The 21,285-nt window shown below is 35.4% G+C and overlaps 1 protein-coding gene across 1 annotated transcript in view; it reads right to left on the bottom strand.

Annotated features, from left to right (window-relative positions):
- CCDC141 (coiled-coil domain containing 141) overlaps positions 1-21,285 on the bottom strand; it is a 93,620-nt gene that overhangs the window by 25,418 nt on the left and 46,917 nt on the right. Inside the window, 11 exon segments of the mRNA XM_068948403.1 lie at positions 91-274; positions 1,909-2,103; positions 4,443-4,583; positions 11,343-11,492; positions 12,199-12,378; positions 12,678-12,866; positions 13,471-13,596; positions 14,451-14,630; positions 17,298-17,474; positions 18,424-18,615; positions 21,011-21,130. Coding sequence (XP_068804504.1) covers positions 91-274; positions 1,909-2,103; positions 4,443-4,583; positions 11,343-11,492; positions 12,199-12,378; positions 12,678-12,866; positions 13,471-13,596; positions 14,451-14,630; positions 17,298-17,474; positions 18,424-18,615; positions 21,011-21,130 — 1,834 coding nt within the window.

The following is a 21,285-nucleotide window of genomic DNA, read 5'->3' as shown; positions in this document are numbered from 1 at the left end:
TTCTTCTTAAATCAACAATTTGGGAATCTGCTTCTTCCTATCCTAAGCTATTGTGTTTTTTACGCAGTACATTGCCAGACAGCTCCTCACCATATAAGCGTTTAGCAAGGTCTGTAATCTCCTGAATTTTTGCTTCTTGTTGAGGCACTGCAGGCTCAATAAACTTATTGAATTGCTTGTAGAGAGACTCTATTGCTTCTCTTGTTTTACACTCTGAAGAATACTTGCCAACTCTAATGACTGTCGCACTCACATCTTCAAACCAAAATTGACACTGAGGTGCATTCAGAAGGATAAAAACACTTTATTAAAAATTGTATCATTATTAATTCAGCAGTTCAAGCTTTTGTAGAATAGACAGGACTATTCTTTAAACTTTCAATAATCAGTAACATATTGTATGTCTTAAATTTTCCGATAACAATTTAACCTGGAAAACATTTCTTTGTTACCAGTATTGCTTCAAACATTAATAGCTGTTACATTTTCTTTAAACGCTTTAACTCTAGATCCATGCTCATTTTACAAGCACAGTGAGGTTCTTTATTAGTTAATGTTTCTGCAAATACATCTTTTATCCCTGAGTTCTTTCTCGAGTACCATCTGGCTAATTCCCTAGACTTCACATCCTGACCACAGTTATACCTGCATAAAGACAGCAAGGTTGCTTAGATCTAGTCTACTGGGAAACAGGGTTTATTCTCAGCAACCATTAAGGAGAGTCCTTCTACTGACAAGAATGGGCTTTAAAACATACTCTTAATAATCACTTTTGGTTAACAATACACAGGGTAAGATAGAATCTGCTATTCACTTCAGCATTATCTGTATTGCAACTTTATGGCAAGCAACTAATAACAAATTACAAATTTTAATCATCATTAAAATCAGTGTTTAAGACTGGGCCTATCCTCTGAAAGAAAACTGTTGAGTAAGAGGTGCCATTTTACACTTTTAGAGTAAATAACAATTTAAAGTTTATCTATGGAAAATAATTTCTCTTCCTCAAAGAAAAGGAAGGTTTAAAAAAATGTAAATGCACAACTGTTACCAAATTGTTTTGCTAACAATATATGAAATGACACAATTGTCAGATCACTGGACACTGATAACTTATTTTAGACCAAAATTTAGAATTATGATCCATTATCAACGGAATTTACTCATCACATATTTAGATCACTGTGGATTTCTGAACAGAACTATTTCTAAAAATAAACAATGATGACAGGAACATGCTTGACTCACAACAGATGCACCCATACAACATGGCAAGAGAGAAAATACTGTTGCAAACTTACTTTTTTTTTTTTTTTTTTTTAAATAAAAGACAATGCATGAGGTTGTCCTTGGCTATATTAAAATAAAGCTAGAGAAGTCTCCAGAATGACTTATACAGACTGCACTTCAGTAAAAATATACATATTTACCAATTAGAAATTAAATAATTTTATATGCTGCTGTTAAGGAACTGAATATTTTACATTTTATTTCTGGATTTACATTCTGGATTTACACACAGACAGCTCTTGCTGGCAACTAGCAAACTGGGTCTTGTGGTGATCTGGCTCTTTGACAACTACCAAAGAAGGCCTTGCAGCACTTTCTCTGATACCCTACAATACATTTACAGAAAATACGCTCAAAAGTATGATCATTAATATATTGAATCACTATGAATGTCATATGAAGATGGAGATCCCATTCTTATGTGTAGAAGAGCAAGAATATGGTAAAGTTGCATCTGTTTTTTCCCTACAAAATTACAATGAAAAGTTAGAATAAAATCCAGATTTTCACTAAGCTACTACTTTTGGAAGCCACATATTTTGCCTGATAAGCACTTTTATCTACTGCAGTCCTGGCTCCTTATCATAGCCACAGTGGGGATCTCATGTTTACTAGTACCTCTTCCATCATCTGCTGCAGATGCTCCATGAGATCCAGGTTTTGCTTGTAATCCTCCACAACTCTGCCAAAGTCCCTCAGCTGTTTTTGTAACTCACTGACTGACCCTAAGAGGACTTTGACTTTAGCATTAGGTTGGTTTGCCACAGAACCAGTGACTTTCTTCTCTAAATTATCCATCTTCTTTTTGAGAATCTGTTTGAAAGATGCAACAGTGTTAAATACTGCAACAAAAATACTGTTTTTAGAAACAACAAGTAAAAACACATGGGAAAAAATTTACAAACCTATCTTCTTGTCCTGTGCTTTAAAAATGACAAATAAGAATAAGGTGTTATTTCAGAAGGAAAGGAAGCTGGAGAGCCAGTACAATGCTGACTGTAATCAACATAACCGATATTTGTTAAAGGTGGAATTGAGTTAAATGTTCAGATTATAAATAAACAAATATCTGCAGTAATAAGATATGGGATCATATTATTTAAGCCTGAGCAAAACTTTCATTGAATCTGCAAAGGAAAAAAAATTATTACTAAGACTTTGGAGTCTCGCTCCAACTAAATTCAAGCTGATTTAAGTATCACAGTCATTTATGTCCTACAGTATTAACATATGGTTTAAGAATCTGATGCAAGCAATATCACTGACAATCTAGCATAATCGCAAAGACCTAGAGGAACAAATATTCATACTAGTACTTTATGATGGTAGTGTCTGGTATAAAGACGACATGGGGACTTTGCAATAAGATGGTACACATATAAACATTTATATATTTCAGATCCTGGGAACACTGGTCTCATCAGTTGATCAAGACTTCATTGTGTTAGGCATTTTATAAACGATGCAAAAAGACAGGCCCTAACCAAATAATTTGTAAGCTATGTATGACGCTAATTACATGTATGATGAATACATATTGATATGGGAACACAGGAAAACCAGAGACAACACTGAGCAGCATAGCAGTAAAAAGTCTTAGCTCAGTTGCTTTATAACCATTGTTAAAGCTTTTTAAGATGGCGATATTTTCTATAATGGCGGCGAAATAAACTCACAGGGACAGTTAAGAGAGAGGGCTGAAAAACAGCACTTTCTTTATATTGAAGTTTAGCTGATGACATCCTCCAAAAGATATCTGAGAAAACATCCTTGATTTTTGTTTGGAAAGAGGTTGATTTGAAACAGGGAGATGTTCCATGAGCTGTCCACATAAAAGAATGTACACTGGTAGAAAGAGCACTGCCAGCAGGTCTAGGAGGTGCTTATTCCCCTCTGCTCAGCACTGGTGAGGCCACATCTGGAGAGTTGTGTCCAGTTCTGGGCTCCCCATTACAAGACAGACATGGAATTACTGGAGCAAGTCCAGTGAAGGCCCACAGAGATGATTAAGGGGCTGGAGCATCTATCATACAAGCAGAGGCTGAGAGAGCTGGGACTGTTTAGCCTAGAGAAGAGAAGGCTCAGGGGAGATCTTATCAGTGTGCATAGATACCTGATGGGAGGAAGCAAAGAAGACCTAGCCAGACTCTTCTCAGTGGTATCCTGTGAAAGAGCAAGAGGCAATGTGTACAAATTGAAATATAGGAAATTTCATTTAAACCTAAACACAAAACAAAACAACAACTTTTTACTGTGAGTGTGGTCAAACACTGGAACAAGTTTCCCAGAGAGGCTGTGGAGTCTCCATCCTTGGAAATATTCAAAACCTAACCAGACACAGCCCAAAACAACCTGCTGTAGGTTGCTACCAACTTCAATGATTCTGTGATCTAATTTTGCATTTGTGGATGAAATGCCCAGGAAAGAAAAAAGGATTCTAAAAGGAATAATCAATGATAGCAGAGGAAATAGCAAAAATAGAATCACAGAAGCTATCGAAAGTTTCAAGAAAGAGTTGTGGAGGAGGAAGCTGGCAGGGCAAGGGAAATGAAAAAGGTTAGCTGTAACAGGCTACTAGAAGATAAATTGGTTACTAAAATGGTCATTGGAGGGTTTAGGAAGAAGAGTTTCACATGAGTACAAGGAATGAGTGAGGCTAGAAAGGCTCTAAAGGTGGAAATGCGCACAATCACTTCAGACTCTGAATGCAGAAAAAGGCTCTGGGGACTTACGTGATGAAATGAGAAAGACCAGAACGTAACTGGTATGCAAGAGGGAACAAGAGTGCATTTCTTGTTAGTAATTTTGCTGGGGCATTTGTTTTGTTTTGTTTCTTAAGGATAGGGAAGTCACATAGTTGTGAAGGAATAGAAGCAGGAAGAATAGAACGTTAAAGAAAAAAAAAGGATAGTAATGGAGGTGAACGTAGGGAAGTCAGGAAGTAGGATGAGCTCATTGCACTGGAGGAAACGGAAGAATAAAAGGAAGAAAAATCAATGAAAAACGTCTCTGTCAGCAACCAAGAAAAAGGAGATCACAATGACTGACAGGGAGACTCACAATATACCTTGCATCCTGTCTGGTGTGCTTGGCATAGGCCAGAACATTTTAACCAGTGAAGCCTTCATCAAGACTAAGATTTCTAATATTACCTGCATTTTCTCAGCACACATATCAACTTGTTGAATCTGTATTTTAAGTACTTTCAAATTTCGAGCTTTTTCAGTTTTCTTAGTATAGTTAAACTTCAAATTGTTGAGTTTCTTTTTGAGATCCTTAAATGATTCTCTGAGCTGAAATAGAGCAAGCATATTTTTCAGTAAAAAAGAAAGCAGCACACTAATACAGTTTTTCTTAAGAATAATTTAAAAGACTAGAATCTGAACACCAAGAACTTGATATAGAAATATACTGTAGAGCCTATCATAAAGCATCCTTATTGCCTCATGATTTCTTTCCAGTACTGGCAAATCATAATCTTGCTAAATCAACATTAAACAATACTGGTTATAAATATTTGAAAATATATTGGTAGTACAATCTGTTTCTGCTAGATTACAGTTGACTATGGCCAACATGTCTATGGCATGAAGACAGCAGTCACATAAGGATCTTTATTCACTCTGAATGCTGTGTTGCTTCCAGAACAGCTGGTGCAAAAAAGATTGAGACAAAGGATGATTAGATCCTTGCTCAGAGATCCTGTGAAAAACCCCATTTTAGGGTTGCCATTGCTTTTAACTGCAGGTAGAACACCACCTTCAGATACTGTATGTATTCCACTTGGTAGAAGTGACAGCCATGGAAATGGCTACCATGCTTACTTTCCAGAAAAACAGTATAACTAGGCTTGCGCAGGTAGATTTCAATTTATCCAAAGTAGCTTTCTCCTACGTTTAGTTTACATCATTTTTTGGGTAGGGTGGGTGAGTTCAAATAGGAATTTATCATTATATTGGGAACTACTGCTCAAGAGTCATTCAGAGGAGAGAAAAAAAGTTGATATTTGCCAGAATTTATTTTAAGGCTAGATGAGCCCCCTTCCAAACTAAATTACTCTGTGATTCTATAATCATCATGAAAGCTATGGAATGCCCTGCAATAATACTTATGAGGCAGAAATAAGTTGGGGGAAAATAATATTTATTAGCAATAGAATAACATTGGAAGCCCTGGTTCTGAAAGAAAGTTACACTGGGCCTTAATTTTACACAGTTTAGTCCAAACATCTTAGCAGGATTATTCACAGCAAACAAAGATGAATCTAGCTCTTTGCAGGATCAGAATGTAGATTATATGACTATCTGTATTTAAAATAAAGATTGTATGAGCATGGCAGCATAGTAAAGAAGTTCTGCCTAACAGATACCCAAAGAAAACCTCACCTAACTACAGCTATATAGATCGGGTGCCACATGAGAGTACTATTACCAGTCGGTACTGGCTTGGTGCAACAAACAAGATTAGAGAAAATGATTCTTAAATAAATTAAGGTGAACTATCAGCTCTGATTACAAAGAAATCATGCATTTCAAGACTTTGCAGGTGGACCTGTACTAGCTGAGACACTGACTGTATAAATTTAGTTACATTAGATTTGCTACAGATTTCTTCTGCTACATAGATGGAACAGTATCTAAACAATGTGATTATATTTTCTCTTAATTTATAACATATTTTTTAAAAAACAGTGATAGGAATAATATTGATGAAGTTCTAGGAAGCTACACTTGAATTAACACACATATGGATTTGATGCATTGCTAGACAATTTGCCAGAATGATTTTAACACACACAAAAAAGACAGGTCATATATGATCAATATAGTTTAAAAACAGTCCTTATTTACCATAACAACTAGTTATAATACATGGTTGTTTTATATATATATATATATGTATATATCTATATTTTTTTACTCTAATTTATGTTTGCTTTAATCTCATTTTCCAGGTGTGTCCTTAGTCAGCTGTCTCTGTTTTTGCATTAGTCATCTGCTATAAATAAGCATATCAAACACACAGCTAAATTATCTTTAAAGCATTATTAATTTTTATTGAGTATAAAATACTATTTCAATATTTTTTCTCTGAAAGTTATGTAATTTTCAGTTTACTTACAAATGCAAAGATGTCTTTTTATATATTAAAGCTATTTTTAAATGCCTTTATGGAACAGATATGAGAACCATTTCTGTTTATAACGTATACAAAAAAACTACTTAGAAGATGCTTCTGGTATTTTATAAAAGGCACTGCACTGCTTTGGTTATATTTGAATTCCATGAAAAAAAGCTTCAAGTGATTTATAATTTCTAAAATTTGAAATGGAAGACTATAAAAAGGATTGAAAGATTTTTTTGAGAATTTCACATTCTTTAGGTTGACATGTTTTGCTATTTTGAGAGTGCGGAATAAATTATATTACTTTATATTTATCTAAAGGAAGTGATATAAAAGAAATACATCAATCAAAATGCTTTTTGATCTCTTCCTCCAGATACATATAAATGAAAGTAAATTTACCTATTTGGTTAGTGTTAATAAGTTTAGGTCATACCTGCAATTTGATATTCAGCTAACATATTTGAGTTGTTTTTTTTTTTTTTTTTTTTTTAAAAGAGTCATACATCAACATTTTTTCAAAATCTAGGGAGTAATGGATGCTCATTTTGTAACTACTGTTAGTGGAACAGCTAACAATCCATTATTTTTCTTATTAGTAGTAGTATTAGTACATGCTAATGTTTATCCATCAAGGGGATATATTTTTCATTTTCATTTCATTTAGTAGGATGCTACCACATGATTTCAGCAGTGAATAGACAGATGGTATTCACTCAGCATAATGAAAAAGAAGGGAATTCTCTCATCAGCTTTGTGATCTCCAATTAGTTTAAGCTGTTTATCCCACCTAAGTATAGAGAATAATAAAATCTATCTGACAGCACTCTGGAAATATAACCATGTCTGTAGAACAGTGTTTCACAGTCACAGCACAGGAGTCTTATCTGTTAGTTTATTTGAGGAAAACAAGAGATAAGTGAGAGTTTATTTTAGTTTATTTCACTGGCTTAAGCACATACATTCGCTCGTGATCATTAATAAGGCCAGAAGCCCTCCTCAGAGCAGTATGTGAAATTAGATCGCCTTGTTTCAGATATGATGGCTCATGTGTCAAAGGTCTGCAGCTGCTGTCACTCTTCTCTTTTAGCCTCAGTGGAAAATCAGATTCAACTCAAACTTCTACATCAGCCCCTCAGAGTGCGTATACAGAACTCCTGTTAGCACCAGCAATTGTACAAAGGATATGGCTCTTAATCTTTAGAAAATTCTAAACATATCTCAGCTTTTCACCATTTCCTGGAAAATACAATGAGAAATGCTAAAGGAACTATATATCCTAATACTTCAGAGACTTCAGCCCACATGTCTAATGGAAGTTTGTGACTTGTCCATTGTGTCACAGTCATTAATCAGGCAGCTGTTCCTAACTATGGCGAGCCTGTCATGGGTGGAGAATGATGGTGGAGGAGGGGGGAGCTGGATGCCAATTGCTAAGATTTATCACACAAGAAGTAGAAAATAAATGAAAAAAGCAAGATATAAGACTACTTTTGAAAAGTTTGTATTAACACTAAAGTTTCAGTAATATACTTTAACTGCTGTGTGAGACTTCTTTAGGAGGCATTTCAGCGTTGTTAGCCACCCTTTCCTTTTTATTCCCACATAAAACTTCTAGTAGCACTAGTAATCAAAATAGCCCATAAAAGCGGGTCACTAAAAACAGCTGTTCAAAGGCACAAATATTAGTCAGACAGAAAGCAGGAAGCAAGAAAAGGTGTTCATTTTATTAGTTTTCATGACTTTAGTGCTCAAGACCACGTCACAATAAATAATGGTGAGAAATGTGCTGAGAATTATCAGTTCCTACTGACCAATAGCTCAGTACCCTCTATGATTGAAATTCACATTTTCAGTCTTATACACTCCATAAGTGTATAAATAAGGACTTGATGGAGAAGAAAGAAATGACTGGAGAGAGCTGAGGACCTAGTTCAGGGTCTGTTACTAGTTCAGGTCTGTTATTCTTCTATTGCAGGTTATATGCAGACATGCATAAATGTTATTTGTAAAGTCGTTACTGGAGAAAGGATTTTCATTGTGAAGGTTAGCTTGTGTAAACAATTGTACCATTTATAACCTCAAGAACAGGTTTTTATTGTGATAAACTACAGCTACCTGGAGCTTGACTCAGCTCTGTCACAAAGCTGTACTATGCTACAAATGATTGCAGTGCAATGCAGAGCTGTGGCTCTTCAGAGGCCGCTATCCAATCTAGGTAGTGAGGCAGGAAGCCTAAACCGGCAAAAAGGGACCTCAAAGGTCATATGAACTTTCCTTATACTTTACAAAGATTTGGAGGGCATGAGTCCTTTTTTGCCTTTGCAAATTCTCTTTAAATTTGAGAAGATGCACAAAATTTTACTCTTCTGTCCTTCAAGACCATTTCAAAACTCATAATACATATCCTTTGCTATAAACATAAGTATTTGCTTCCTTACTGTTTTTAAAGAAGCACTAATGTGTTACTAACATAGATAGCTAGCCTATGATCAGAGCACGGTATTTTCAGACACCACTATGTCCTAAGCCCCACACCTCTGACTCATTTGCTTTACTTACATTTTTAAAGCCACCACATTAAATGCAAAGGAATTTAAGCAGAATTTCAAATATTTTCACTCAACTTTAAAGCTTGGCTTGTGCACTGGTAAATCACAACTAATGGCTGTTTACCATTTGACAGCTACTAACAGCTGCTGCTTGCTGCTGAAACGTAAAGTGAAATATTTATTTGTTTAGACCTGACAGATGGTAAAGGAATTGTTATTTCAGACAGGTCTGCTTGATGTTAGCAATACTGTCAGACTAATTTCTGATGTTAAAATTAACAAAATTTAAAATACTGAAGTGAATTTACTCATAACTTTAGCATTCTTGAACTATTTTGGTATCTAGTTTCTTGACCCCCTTAATAGAATTAGTTATAAATACTTAATGAAGAAAAACATAGGTGGATTAATGTATATACAGGTATATTAGTATTTGTTTAGGAAGCATCTCTGATACTAACGTCTATTAGAAGTGGAATCTAATTAAAGAAAAAGATACCACAGGGCAATTCAGTATTATTTCAGTTATATTACACTCAATAGTCAATTAGGTCTGAGGATGAGATGACAGCCAAGATGGCTTTCCCAACTTAAAATGGAATAAATACCCGTAATGATACCATAACTGAAAATACACTATTCAATTATTTTGCAGTGGGTTTCCATTAACTATGAGAACCTAATAACACTCACTATATTTTACAAATCAGCTGTGCAGGGCATGTGAGAAATAACAAGTGTCACCGACACCCATTTCATTTAAGTTGAGGAGCCTGAGAGACATAAAAGTTTTTTTTCCTCCTCAAGTTCCTGCTCTTGCTGAGAGTCTAATGAGTAATGAAAATAGACCACAATTCTACTTAGAAAGGCATCACATTCTTCTGCCCTCGTTATATAACTCTGGACTCAAAGGAAAGAGACAAAGACAGCATCTCTGTCACGTTCACATGCAGGTTGCTCAAGAATCATTTTTCTTCAGCAAATTTGAGGGGTTTTCACCAAAAACTTGGAATATTTCAGTTAAAATCCCAAATATTCTGATTCCACAATGACACTGCAAAGCATAAGAGGACTTATTGTCTAGCACTCCACGTGTCCGTTCTCTTCTACAGCATAGCTTCCTCAGCCCGACTCTGTCTCTTGTGACACATGCCATTCCGATCATCTCCCACCGTCGGCTAATTAGTTACATCACAGGAGACTGATGCACAAAAGACCACTGAGAGCAACACATTCAAATTACAACCGACAAGGAACATAGTTCAGGTTCAAAAGAAATTTTTGGTGCAATTTTAAACTACCTTTCTGTGAAAATGGATACTTTTCACAAACAAACAAAAATATTTTGTAAAAGAAAAGAAAATCCAAACACTGATTTTCTCATTAAAAATAGTTGAGACAGAAATCTCAGTGCTCTCTACTTCAACAATTTTGAGAAAATACAATCTTTCTTTATTGAGGTGTGGGTTTACTTAGTGCAAGGTAAAGTCAGAAAATATATTTCAGTACCCTGTGTTTCTTCCCCCTATGCTTCACACTCCTTGGAATCTTAGTGTGAAAGCTTTCTAGGTAAGAATTTGGTTTATGTACTTCATGGATACATAGAAGTGCAGTCTGTACAGAACATCAAGTGTGGGTGCTAGGAAAATTGGCCTCTCACTGTAATGGACCGCTCTGGGAAAGCTCGTTCTAAGAGATGTTTCTCCTAAATTGACTTTGCTGAGACATCTATCCAATGGCTTTACATTTGGCCTGCTAAGTTGTGAGTGAATTTTATTTGGCCTGCTAAGATGTTATATTAATAATTATATTATGATATTATATTTAGTAAGTATTTTTTTCCCAACCTTACTAAGTTCCTGGTCTCCGTAATGACTTGTGCCAAAGAACATTTCTTTTTCTTCTGTCAAGTTTTTAAAGTATCACATTCTGTGTTTTTGAGAAAACAGTAAGTACTAAATTTCTCTTAACTTCTCATTAAAAGATTCAGAATTCTTTCTAACACAGGAAACAATATTACAATTGCAAGAGATGAATTCTATTTTTGTTTGAAACTTTAGGCTCATAATTAAGAAGTCTGAAGACCTAGGCAGACCTGAGAGACAGAGAAAATTTAGCTGCTCTATTTCCAGCCCTCTTGGTGTAGTGAAAGTATTTTATTGCCAGTCCAATAACTTGATATAAATTTGAAATGCAGAGATGCAGACCATAGTTTATTACTACTACTGTGTAAATTAAAGGTTGCTAGTAAGATGAAAATCAACTTTTCTGTATATGTATGAAGCATATATGAGCAAAGGAAAACAGTAACATACATTACAGCACACAATAGCTCTTTTAACAGGCATTTAACATGCTGGTTTTTCTCTACCTGACCTCATTTATCTCCTCTTGAGTGGTGCAGTATTGGAAATTCTGCGACAGTTCTTCCTCATACTTATCTGCTTTGGAGCTCCAGTTAATGCTGTCATACTCAAGTCTAGCAAGCTCCTGCTTTAGATTCTTTACAGAAACATTTAAGCGATTCTAAACAGTGAAGAGACAGAAGAAAAAATATGAAACGCAGGAAATTTACTGATTTAATCAATTTAAAGTCTTTTTGAGGCAGAACATGTATAAGTAGTTGTAATTGGCTAGATTAAAGAATTACACCTCTCCTGTGTATTTCATAAGTAGAATCGGGAATAGTTTTGAGTCAGAGTCACAGCTCACACCATGGTGATACTCCAAGCCAGGAGGAAGTAACCTGCTTTAGACCTCTGCCACTTGGAGATTAGCTCCTTCCTGAGGCCAAAGACCTTTTGGGGCAGGGAATACCAGGAGTTCTCTGGCCGTGCCTTTTTCTTCTCTGCAGGGAAAGAGTTTTCCCCCTCTGAAGAGCAGACTGGTAATGCAGAAAACACATACTCAGGTCATAATGGAATGTCTTGTTTTCTCCCTAGTAAATTAATACAGGGCAATAACAGTCCTGCCTTGTATAAACAATTCCTTTCTAAAATGATGTCCATTTCACTAAGCAAATCAGTCTACAATCCAATTCTAAGGTGACATTCTTGTTATAATTTTTTTGTTCTTTTGTTATCCTTTGTTTATAGGAGAAGACATATGCAAAGCTACCTTTCTAAAGTTAATATGTTAATACTTTTTTTACATCTAAAAGTCAGTCAGATAGCTCCTATAATTTTCTTTCATATTTAACCCTGACTTCACAGATTATTCTAATTCTACTCACAGGTTGCTGCACTGCAGACACAACATTCACTCCCTGGTTAAGAACCAGTCTATATAGATGCCTGATCCATGCATGTTTCTCCTGAGCATTCAAAAGACAGGCTTTCGCATGGTGCACATCTTCAGGGCCCTCACTTATTTCAGGAATATCCAGTTCTCCTGATTTTGACAGATATTCCAGCTGGAATATATTAAAATGAAAATGAGTGTGTGTTTGAAGTACTAATTTACTTACCATCCCTTCCTTACCCATAATGTGTTAACCTAAACTATGTGGAGACAGGTCTAAGTACTAAAATTTTGGTTCAGATCTGGAGTTTGAATTCTCCAAATTTCAGGTAGTTTCACATCCAAAGTTTTAGTCCTGATCACTGGGCGGGTTAATGCTGTTAATTTTGGGGAGAAAGAGAGAGATGACAAATACCAAAAAGAGATTAGCTGCATTAAGAAGAAGGTACATTTTTAAAAGATTAGACTCACTTCTTTTTTAACATGATGGAATTGGACTGTCTTGTTGAAAACATCATCATATTCTGTCATTGTGTCCTTTATCGTTTGATGGAGATGAACAAGCTCACTTATTCTCTCAGAATTCTCTTTGCTAGAAAATCCTTCTTGGCTCAGCAATTCTAATAATTTTACCATGTACTCAAGCTCAGCGTTCAGTTGCTAGCAAAAAAGGAGCATAATTTACTCTTATTTGCAAGATTTCCCTTACATTTGATGAAAAAAAAATGTAACAATGATGAATTGCCTTGGAGAAAAAGAAATGTCACACTCTTTAAATTACTCTCCAAATCCTTTACTTTTTCCTAGACATGAATCTCAACTATTACCCAGAAACAGTCTCGAACCAAAATATCAGAGTCAAACTCTGACTCTTAGGGGAATGGGAGACTGAACAGCTCACTAAGAATCAGAAATAGTATTCAGAGGTAGGAAACTCAGCATGACCTACCCCAGGCCTCTGAGCCAGGCCTTCAACTCCAAAACACGAGTGCCGGTGCTCTCCCTCGTATTCCTATTTTTTCCCCCCCAATGCTTGTGTGTTACCTTGACATGCAGCTAACATTGCACAATGCATCCTGTGGACACTGAAGGTAGAATATCTCTCCCTTCCTTTATAACGCACATGAACCTTCCTTTCAGAAAAGTAATGTAAAATGTAATATGCTCTAACCCCGGATGCTCTGTATGAGGTAAGTGTGAATGTGAATCTTTCTAGCACCAAAAAGAGCTTTTGCTCTGTTGTGAGCTTCACTAAGTTTCTCACCTGAAACTGTGGCTTCATTTGGTTAAGCTTTTTTTGTAGTTCCAAAATAATACAAAGGTCACTTCCAAGGTCAACAATTGCTGCAAGTGTAAGTGCCTCTTGAAGAATTTCTAACCCATGGGTAGTCTGAAAGATAAGTGAAACATTTCAGTTTTTCTATCTGAGGTAATAAGAAGTACTTAAATCCAAATCTAAATTTTTAATAAAAACCTCTCCCAAACCAGACACCTACATGCTGTCAGTAAATTTAATTGAGATTATTACTACAAAAATGAAAGATTCTTAAGATGACACTATCTTTCATTTAGCTTTTTTTTTTTTTTTTAAATAAAACTGTCTCAGATTCTCTGACTTTAACATGGGTAGTGGGAGCTCTTAAAGACAGTGTGCAAAAATGACTCAGACACCGAGATGGGAGGACTCAATCCTACAGTGTATTTTATGTGATAACAGGGATTGTGATCGAGTGATAAATTGCTAGACATACATAGTGGCCAAGCACCTCTGGTTCTGCTGCTGGCATAGCTAGCATTGCTTTTAAGGAACCCTGCACGCTGTCCCTGTGCCAAGGAGGTTTAAATTCTCTTTTCTTACGACATGGTTGAACTTTATAGGGGTAGCACAATGAAAATACCCTTTTGTTTAGTAACTATTAAGCCACTATAAAATGGTGTTAAAAATAAACAAAAAACCCCAACCAACCAAACAAAAAAAACAAAAGTGCTGCTGCTATAGTATATCGAGCTGAAAATTTGAAACCAGGACTTGCATGCATTTCAATAAGGACAAAAAAAGATCAAGAAAATTTCATCATGTTTCTAGATAACCATCAAAATGGTAAAACAGACTATGGAGAAGTATTTTACTGATCATCTCATTTTCTTAAATGACATCTGTAACAGTTGATGAAAGAGTCACATACAAACAAATGATCCAGAAATGTTTGCTACAGTTGTTTTCTTCATATCTATTTTACTTACCTTTTTCAGTTGTTCTTTAAATATCCAGCATTGTTGCTTGACAGATTTTACTTGATTAATTTTATAATTCCAAATTACCCAAAGATCAATCAGCTCTTTCTTTTCTTTACTCAGATTAATAATGGTCTCTTCTGTTACTCGTACAGATTTTTCTACCTTTAATATTAAACTCTCATTTACCTGGTAAATAAACAATTAATGAAACACAATTCTTCCACGCATATTTTTATACAAATATAACTACAATGTCCATAATACTTAGAGTAAAGTCACAGCAAAGCTTAATAAAAACTATCAACTTATTCTAATGTAACTTCTTTGAAAATTCCTGGGAGCTTATATACTTTTAAATGTACTGTTCTTTTAGAAACAGGCATAGAGGAACAGAATTAGTATACTGAAATCATGACTAATGTTAATGCTTAAAACCCAGAAGAGGTCAGTAATGACTCTGAATTGTTGCTATCTGATAGCTGTTTGATAGCTCATTTAAAAAAAAAAAAAAAAAAAAAGTAATTTCTGAATGGACAGAACTATCCAAAATGTCCTTTTGGGGAATATCAGCGGAAACTGAAGAGGAAGAAGAAAAAACTGCTCCTCCACACTCAAAAGTAAGGCAGCACTGAAGCACAGAAGTAATAGCATGGTCAGCATTTGAATATTTTTTTGTTTTTCCTCTTTTTATCAGAGCTCAGCTCAGAAACACCATAGAAAACTTGGTAATACTCTTTAAGCCTTTCTCATTTCAGAATTTTTCTGCTAAGGAAAGTTGTGTGGGTAAATTACTAGTATCTGTATCTTCGCCGATATTAAAAGCTGCATCATCCTAAGAATATCATGGGAACATAACAGCAGAAAATATGGTGGCAACATACCTCCAGGTATGGAGAGATTATTCTTTTAGAAGATATGTTTAAACTGCAAGCGACTGAAGCGTAACTACATATTCAGACATGTTCAGCTTAGCTTTGCTCTGATTAGTTTATCTGTGCCTGGGTGTATCCAGCTGTGACAGCAAACACTTTAGCTCACACTGACTGCCAGAGTACTCTCCCTCCTTCTTGAGTAGGTTTTCCAGCTTATCTTGCATGCTTCTGCAGGTTGTCATCCCTGTGCATTCATTACCACTTCTCCCTTCTTACCCTTTCAGCTGATGATTCTTTGCAACTGCTCCCTAATCTTTCCTATGAAAACAGAAATAACAGCTAGGTGTTCGAGCTTTCTGCATTAATTGGCATGATTTTAGTAAGCATGGCTTAGGGAATGATTGTGTGTGTGTGTGTATCTGAAATGATCATTTCACAAAGGGGTGTTGGAAAACTAGACAGGGGTACCTAGGCAATGCAGGTGAATCCAAAACAGGATATACAGACACCCAGGAATCTCTGAGGAAGCAGCTCTAGCACATATTTTCTTGAATTTTATACATTCCACTGGTAAAGACTGCCTCTTAATGGAGGTAAAATAAATGAAATACTGCACTTACATATATGCTGCTTTCCAGTGCAAGCGAAATGGATATCTGTATGAGTGTTACATTTGTATGCATGCACAGAGTCATTTTTTTAAGGGCTATCTCATTGTGAATCAAAACAAACATTGTCACAAAACTCATATTATTACTCATAATATCATCAGCACTCAGGTAACATTTTCATATTTTAAAAGCATAGCAGCGTTAGTTCTTTTTAAAGGTGAGTACTAAAGAAACCACAGCCCATCAGCCACAGAACCAGGATGAGACCTTGTCACAGTAAAAAAAAAAAAAAAAAAAAAAAAAAAAAAACACACAAATCTTCAGTGCAGTTTATCAAGATTAAACTGCTTTATACAGAAAGCAATAGCCTGAATATTCTGTACGGCTAGTGAAAATGCACACAAGAGTTTCTGAACAAAAACTCCTAAATTCTTCCTGTTTTTTCACTACTTATATGAGGTTTCCTATATATCCACCAGGACAGAATGCAAGATCAACCCATGAATCTGACAATTTGCTGCAGGATTTCCACATGGAGACCCTATATCTCCATGCAGATTCTGTTCTGTTCTGTGCAGCTGCTATTACAAATGGGCACATCTCCATGACGACAGAGTTGCAGGCTGTGATTTCAGTGGCTCTGGCAAGCAGCAAAACAAATAACATCACTCGTTTTGTAATCTTTGTTACTAAACACCAAAGTATTGGCTTACTCAGTCTTACAACTTGACTTTCTGGTCTCCACCTCCACATCCTTACTCTTTCCATAAGTACCATACCTGCAGAGCACACTCCACAAATGCAAAAGACCAGTGGAGAATGCAATGAGATGCTCATCTTGTGCAGAACAGGTGCAATTTGCACTTCAAAACTTTGGGAGAAATGTTCTACTTCCAAAACCATGCTACATATTTTATACACAGCTGTGTATAAATGGTAGTGCAAAATGTTTGATCACTTTATGATCTTTTCAAGATAAAACTTTCTCCCACCCTCATTTTATAAACATGTTGACATTTCCATATCAAAGTTTGTTACAGTTCTATTCTGTGAAAGTGTGGATACTAAATTTCTCATTCTGGTTAAAAACAAAGATATCAATATTTATATTTGTTGAATTACTCTGAGCTTTAACTGTGATTCCACACAAACATCTCAAACATATTGTCCTCTTCCCATCTCCTCCTCTGCTTACATGCACACTGAAACACAGTAGAATACGCTTTGCCTTAGGCAGGTCCTCTGATGAAAGCTAACTTGACCCATACACTTAATCTGTCATTATTTGTTTAAGTATGTATTTGAAGGGTTTTTTTGCAAATCTAACAATGATTTTTGTTGAAGACAGTAACGCCATGAACCAATCTCACCATGTTTACTAAATTAAGAAAATTGTGACCCATCTCTTGGGTGGAAAAAATTTTCTTCATAGCCTTTTGCCACTGAGTATTAGCTGACTCAATTGCAGTTTTATTTTCAGCCTCTCTGTTTGCTTGTAGAGGTTCAGATTTATAAAGCTTCTTCAATTTTTGAATATGGTCATTCACCTGTGGAAAGACATAAAATACACATCAAAACAAATCAGAAGTTGAGTTGCTGTAATCAGAAGGTATATGGAAATGGTAAAATTGAGTAATAGCTTCTGAATATTTTCCAGGCCTTAAAATATATCTTTCTCTCTAAAATTTATACTAAAATGAGCTAATAAAAAACATGTTAAATAGACTGTAAACCTGCAGATGGCAGCAATTTGTTCAATTTCTGTCCTGTATCATTACACGAATATTATATACCAGTATACCAATGCAATGACTTCCACTTATCTGTTTAATATGAAGTAACTAAAATTAGCAATACTCAGAAGTAGATGTGATCCAGGCTTTTGGCAGTTTATACTTGCAGTACTAATTAAACTTTATGGCTAATTTTATCTAAAAGGTTCAATTCCATCTTCAATTTCTTTCTAAATATACAAGAATATCAACAGTGTTACAATATCTTAAAATACATATTATATCAAAATTAAATGCATGGGTTGTCTCAGCTAGGGCTGGTTTATACTTCCTTTTTAAATCCGTTTAGTCAAACTAGCACTTCAGTTGAAATAGTGCAAGACTGTAGATAAATACCATTATATCAACATACTACATTAACATTATATGAAATATTCAAAAAAGTATATGAAGCAAATTCAGTAAATTTACTGAATCAGAGCACATACGTGTGACCATTTTCAATTATAATACTTCCTACAATGGTGATTTAAATTAGCAGAAAATCTGCACAAACATTAATCATTAGGTTGATGCAAATTCAATGGTCAGGGCTGCCTGATCTGAGGAAACAGATCTCCTTTAAAATAGACAGAAGATTACAAAGACTTGCAGTCCTTCCATGGCACAACAGCTATGAAATTTATCTTAGCTAGATAAAAGCACATATTTTCACTTGTAAGATTTCACAGTTCAGTAACAGAATTAAGTAGGTAATCCATACCTCTGTTGCTGACTTTAAAAAGGCCACATAAGTTTCTAGAATTTCTAGTTTTGAACTAATATTTCTTTCAATTTTTTTCAGTTCTTCATTCAGAAAGTCAGCTTTGCTAGAAAAAGCTGCCACCTGCACGGGTTCAAGTTCTTCCAAATCTTTTATGATTTTCTCAGCTGCTTTCAGTTCATTTGAAGTTTCCTTTGGGGGTACAAGCATAGAACAAAATGTATTATGACTGAAAAGGACTTGTGTATATTGGTAGCTCATTTTCAATTAATTGTATTATGTATATATATGTATAATTCAATTACTTAATTGAAGAGCAGTTCACCATACATGCTATATGCTGAAATTAACCATTTCTTTCTTGTAAAGTTTTGACACTAGAGACAATTGGTGAGGTTATTAAAACAGCCATTTTGAATGAAAAAAATGGGAATGTCAGCATTCAGACTAAGTAAGCCACTTCACAGTGTAAAGAATAAAAAGCAACAGAAGTCTTTCATATGTGAACACTGATAGCCAAAACTGATACGTTATCTATAATCATGAGCATAGCCCAATTTTCTGAACTGATTCTCTGAATCTAAATCCTCCTTAGCTGTTTGTCTGATACACAGTGGTCCTAAACAAATTCTGAACGGCCACTCTAGAGTATGACTGCAGAATCACTGGGTCTTCATAAAGCTACTGCTGCAACTTCCAGTGCTTCAGGCATGCCACTGTAGCATGTCTTCAATTTCTGACTTTGGATTATGACTCTTGGTTCCGCTCTTGAAGCGGTGCTTACTTCCTGGCTCCAGACTAGTTCCTAACCATCTGGATAGAGTGCCCACATACCAGCCCAAAACAATGCTCTTTCACGCAGCAAATCTGCAAAGTCAGATGGGAATCAAGAAGAGGACCATGTTTGTTACTGCATCAAATGCCAACACCCAGCTAAAGTCACAGTAAGCTGGCTGTGCAGATGCACTGAGAATTATCATCATTTTCTGTGATCCAGCTAGGATTCTGGTTTTCACATTTGCTATCTTAAATCATAGCTTCATAAAAGTACAGTTCTTTTTAGTTGCAAATACTTTTCCTGCTAAGTAGCACCACACCTAGCACATATAAAGCATATACATTTCACCTTGCTTGAATGTTAATTTGAATTTTTATGCAAAAAAGGGACTTTTAAAAAACTATTTGTTGTCAAGTGCACATAAGTAAAGAATGACATCCAATCTAGCCTAAAGTATATGGGCTTCAGGTAAAAATGAGAAAGTTTACAAATTCAAGAAATCACTTCAGAAGGCAAGGTATTTGTTTAGATGTTTCTTTTAAAAGCCATTTTTTCCACAAAGGAATGTAAAATATTTTAAAATAGAATTTTACAGAATCATTACCTTATAAGTTTCAATATGATGTCTCATAAGATCCTCCAGTGATGACGTCAGAGCTCTGAACTGCTATTAAATACTGCTTTGTATATCTACATCTATATGCTTACCTACTTTTATATATTTAACTCAGTCCAGCTCAATATATCTATCTCTGACATTCAGCCAAGAGTGCAAACTCTAGCATATCACATTCCACAGAAGGAACGGGTAGGTGAGGTTACTGTGGTCAGATTGTATGTCTCAACATGCAAAGGAAACACCCTAGTCTGACTGACATACAAAAAATTAACAGATACGACAGTATAAACGATTACATATTCTCTTGACAAAAAAAAGAGCTCTTGTTAAACTGCTGAACTTTTAATATTCTGACTAGGTTCTCTTCAGAGTTACTTTAAAGTGAATTTTACTTCCATTGCTATTGTACGGATCAAGCTCACGGGTTACATAAACTGCTGTCTGAAACAAAAAAGAACTCGATACTAGTAATGGAGTTTTAAGAACTCCTAAAAAAGAATATATACTGCTGCATTGTTCAGCTTAGCCTTTACATACGCACCTGCGTCAAGACCATGGAAGGGATTAAAGTGGCGTTAAGCCACTTTCAGATATTACAGTGCTCCTATGGGAGTGGAAAGGCCCTGGATGTGATTTTAAAATAGCCTTGCCTCAGTTACAGGGCTGAGCACTGCAACGCTTTCATACTGTGGCTGCATTCCCGACGTGACCAATGGAGATGTCAGAAGGCAGCTTGATAGCCATCTCCAAAGTCCCTTCACCTAGGAACTTTTTTTTCCAGCAAGAACCTGCTCTTTTGCTGATTCAGTCCCTTTATTTGATGTAACAAAGGACAGGAAGAGTCTTCTGGGCCTCTTGAGTGTTTAGGCAATTTTTAAACATGGTACCTCAGGTAGGAGTAGCAATACATTTAAAGAGTTGGCATTTCAAGGCTTGACAGCGGGATCTTGATGCAGTAACAAATAACACAAGGCAAAGACAATTACATAACCAAATATATAAGAAGGACTGACTTGCAATGTTTTCTCTGTTTTTGTTCCTTAACTACAGGTTTAAACAAAATTAGTTCCATTTTCTTTCCAATATATAAGAAACTTTAAGCTTCTCACCTTGTTTAGAAATATACACAGTATACATTTGTTCCTAAAAATACTTAATATATTATTAACATACGTTCTTCTATTCTTTACCTTTGTTTGATTAGCCAGCTCAAGATGTTTGTTCAAAACTCTTTCAGACTCGGACAAATCAAAACCAATCTCCATACCAGTTAAAAGCATCGGGGCGATTTTTTTAATTGACTGTGATACCTTTAATTGAAAACATTCTTTATATAGTTAATTTACATAAGTAGACAGCATAAAAACCTCTGTTTAGAGCAAAGCAAAGAAACATGATTGATAGTTGGTGTTTAGATTATGTACTTTATATAAACAAAGAAGTTGAGAAATGAAAACATCAAGGA

The sequence above is a fragment of the Struthio camelus genome, chromosome 6, assembly GCF_040807025.1.
Source record: "Struthio camelus isolate bStrCam1 chromosome 6, bStrCam1.hap1, whole genome shotgun sequence".
NCBI classification, from domain to species: Eukaryota; Metazoa; Chordata; class Aves; order Struthioniformes; family Struthionidae; genus Struthio; species Struthio camelus.
The sequence above is the reverse complement of the archived record's forward strand: the minus strand, read 5'-3'. Positions and strand labels throughout refer to the sequence as shown.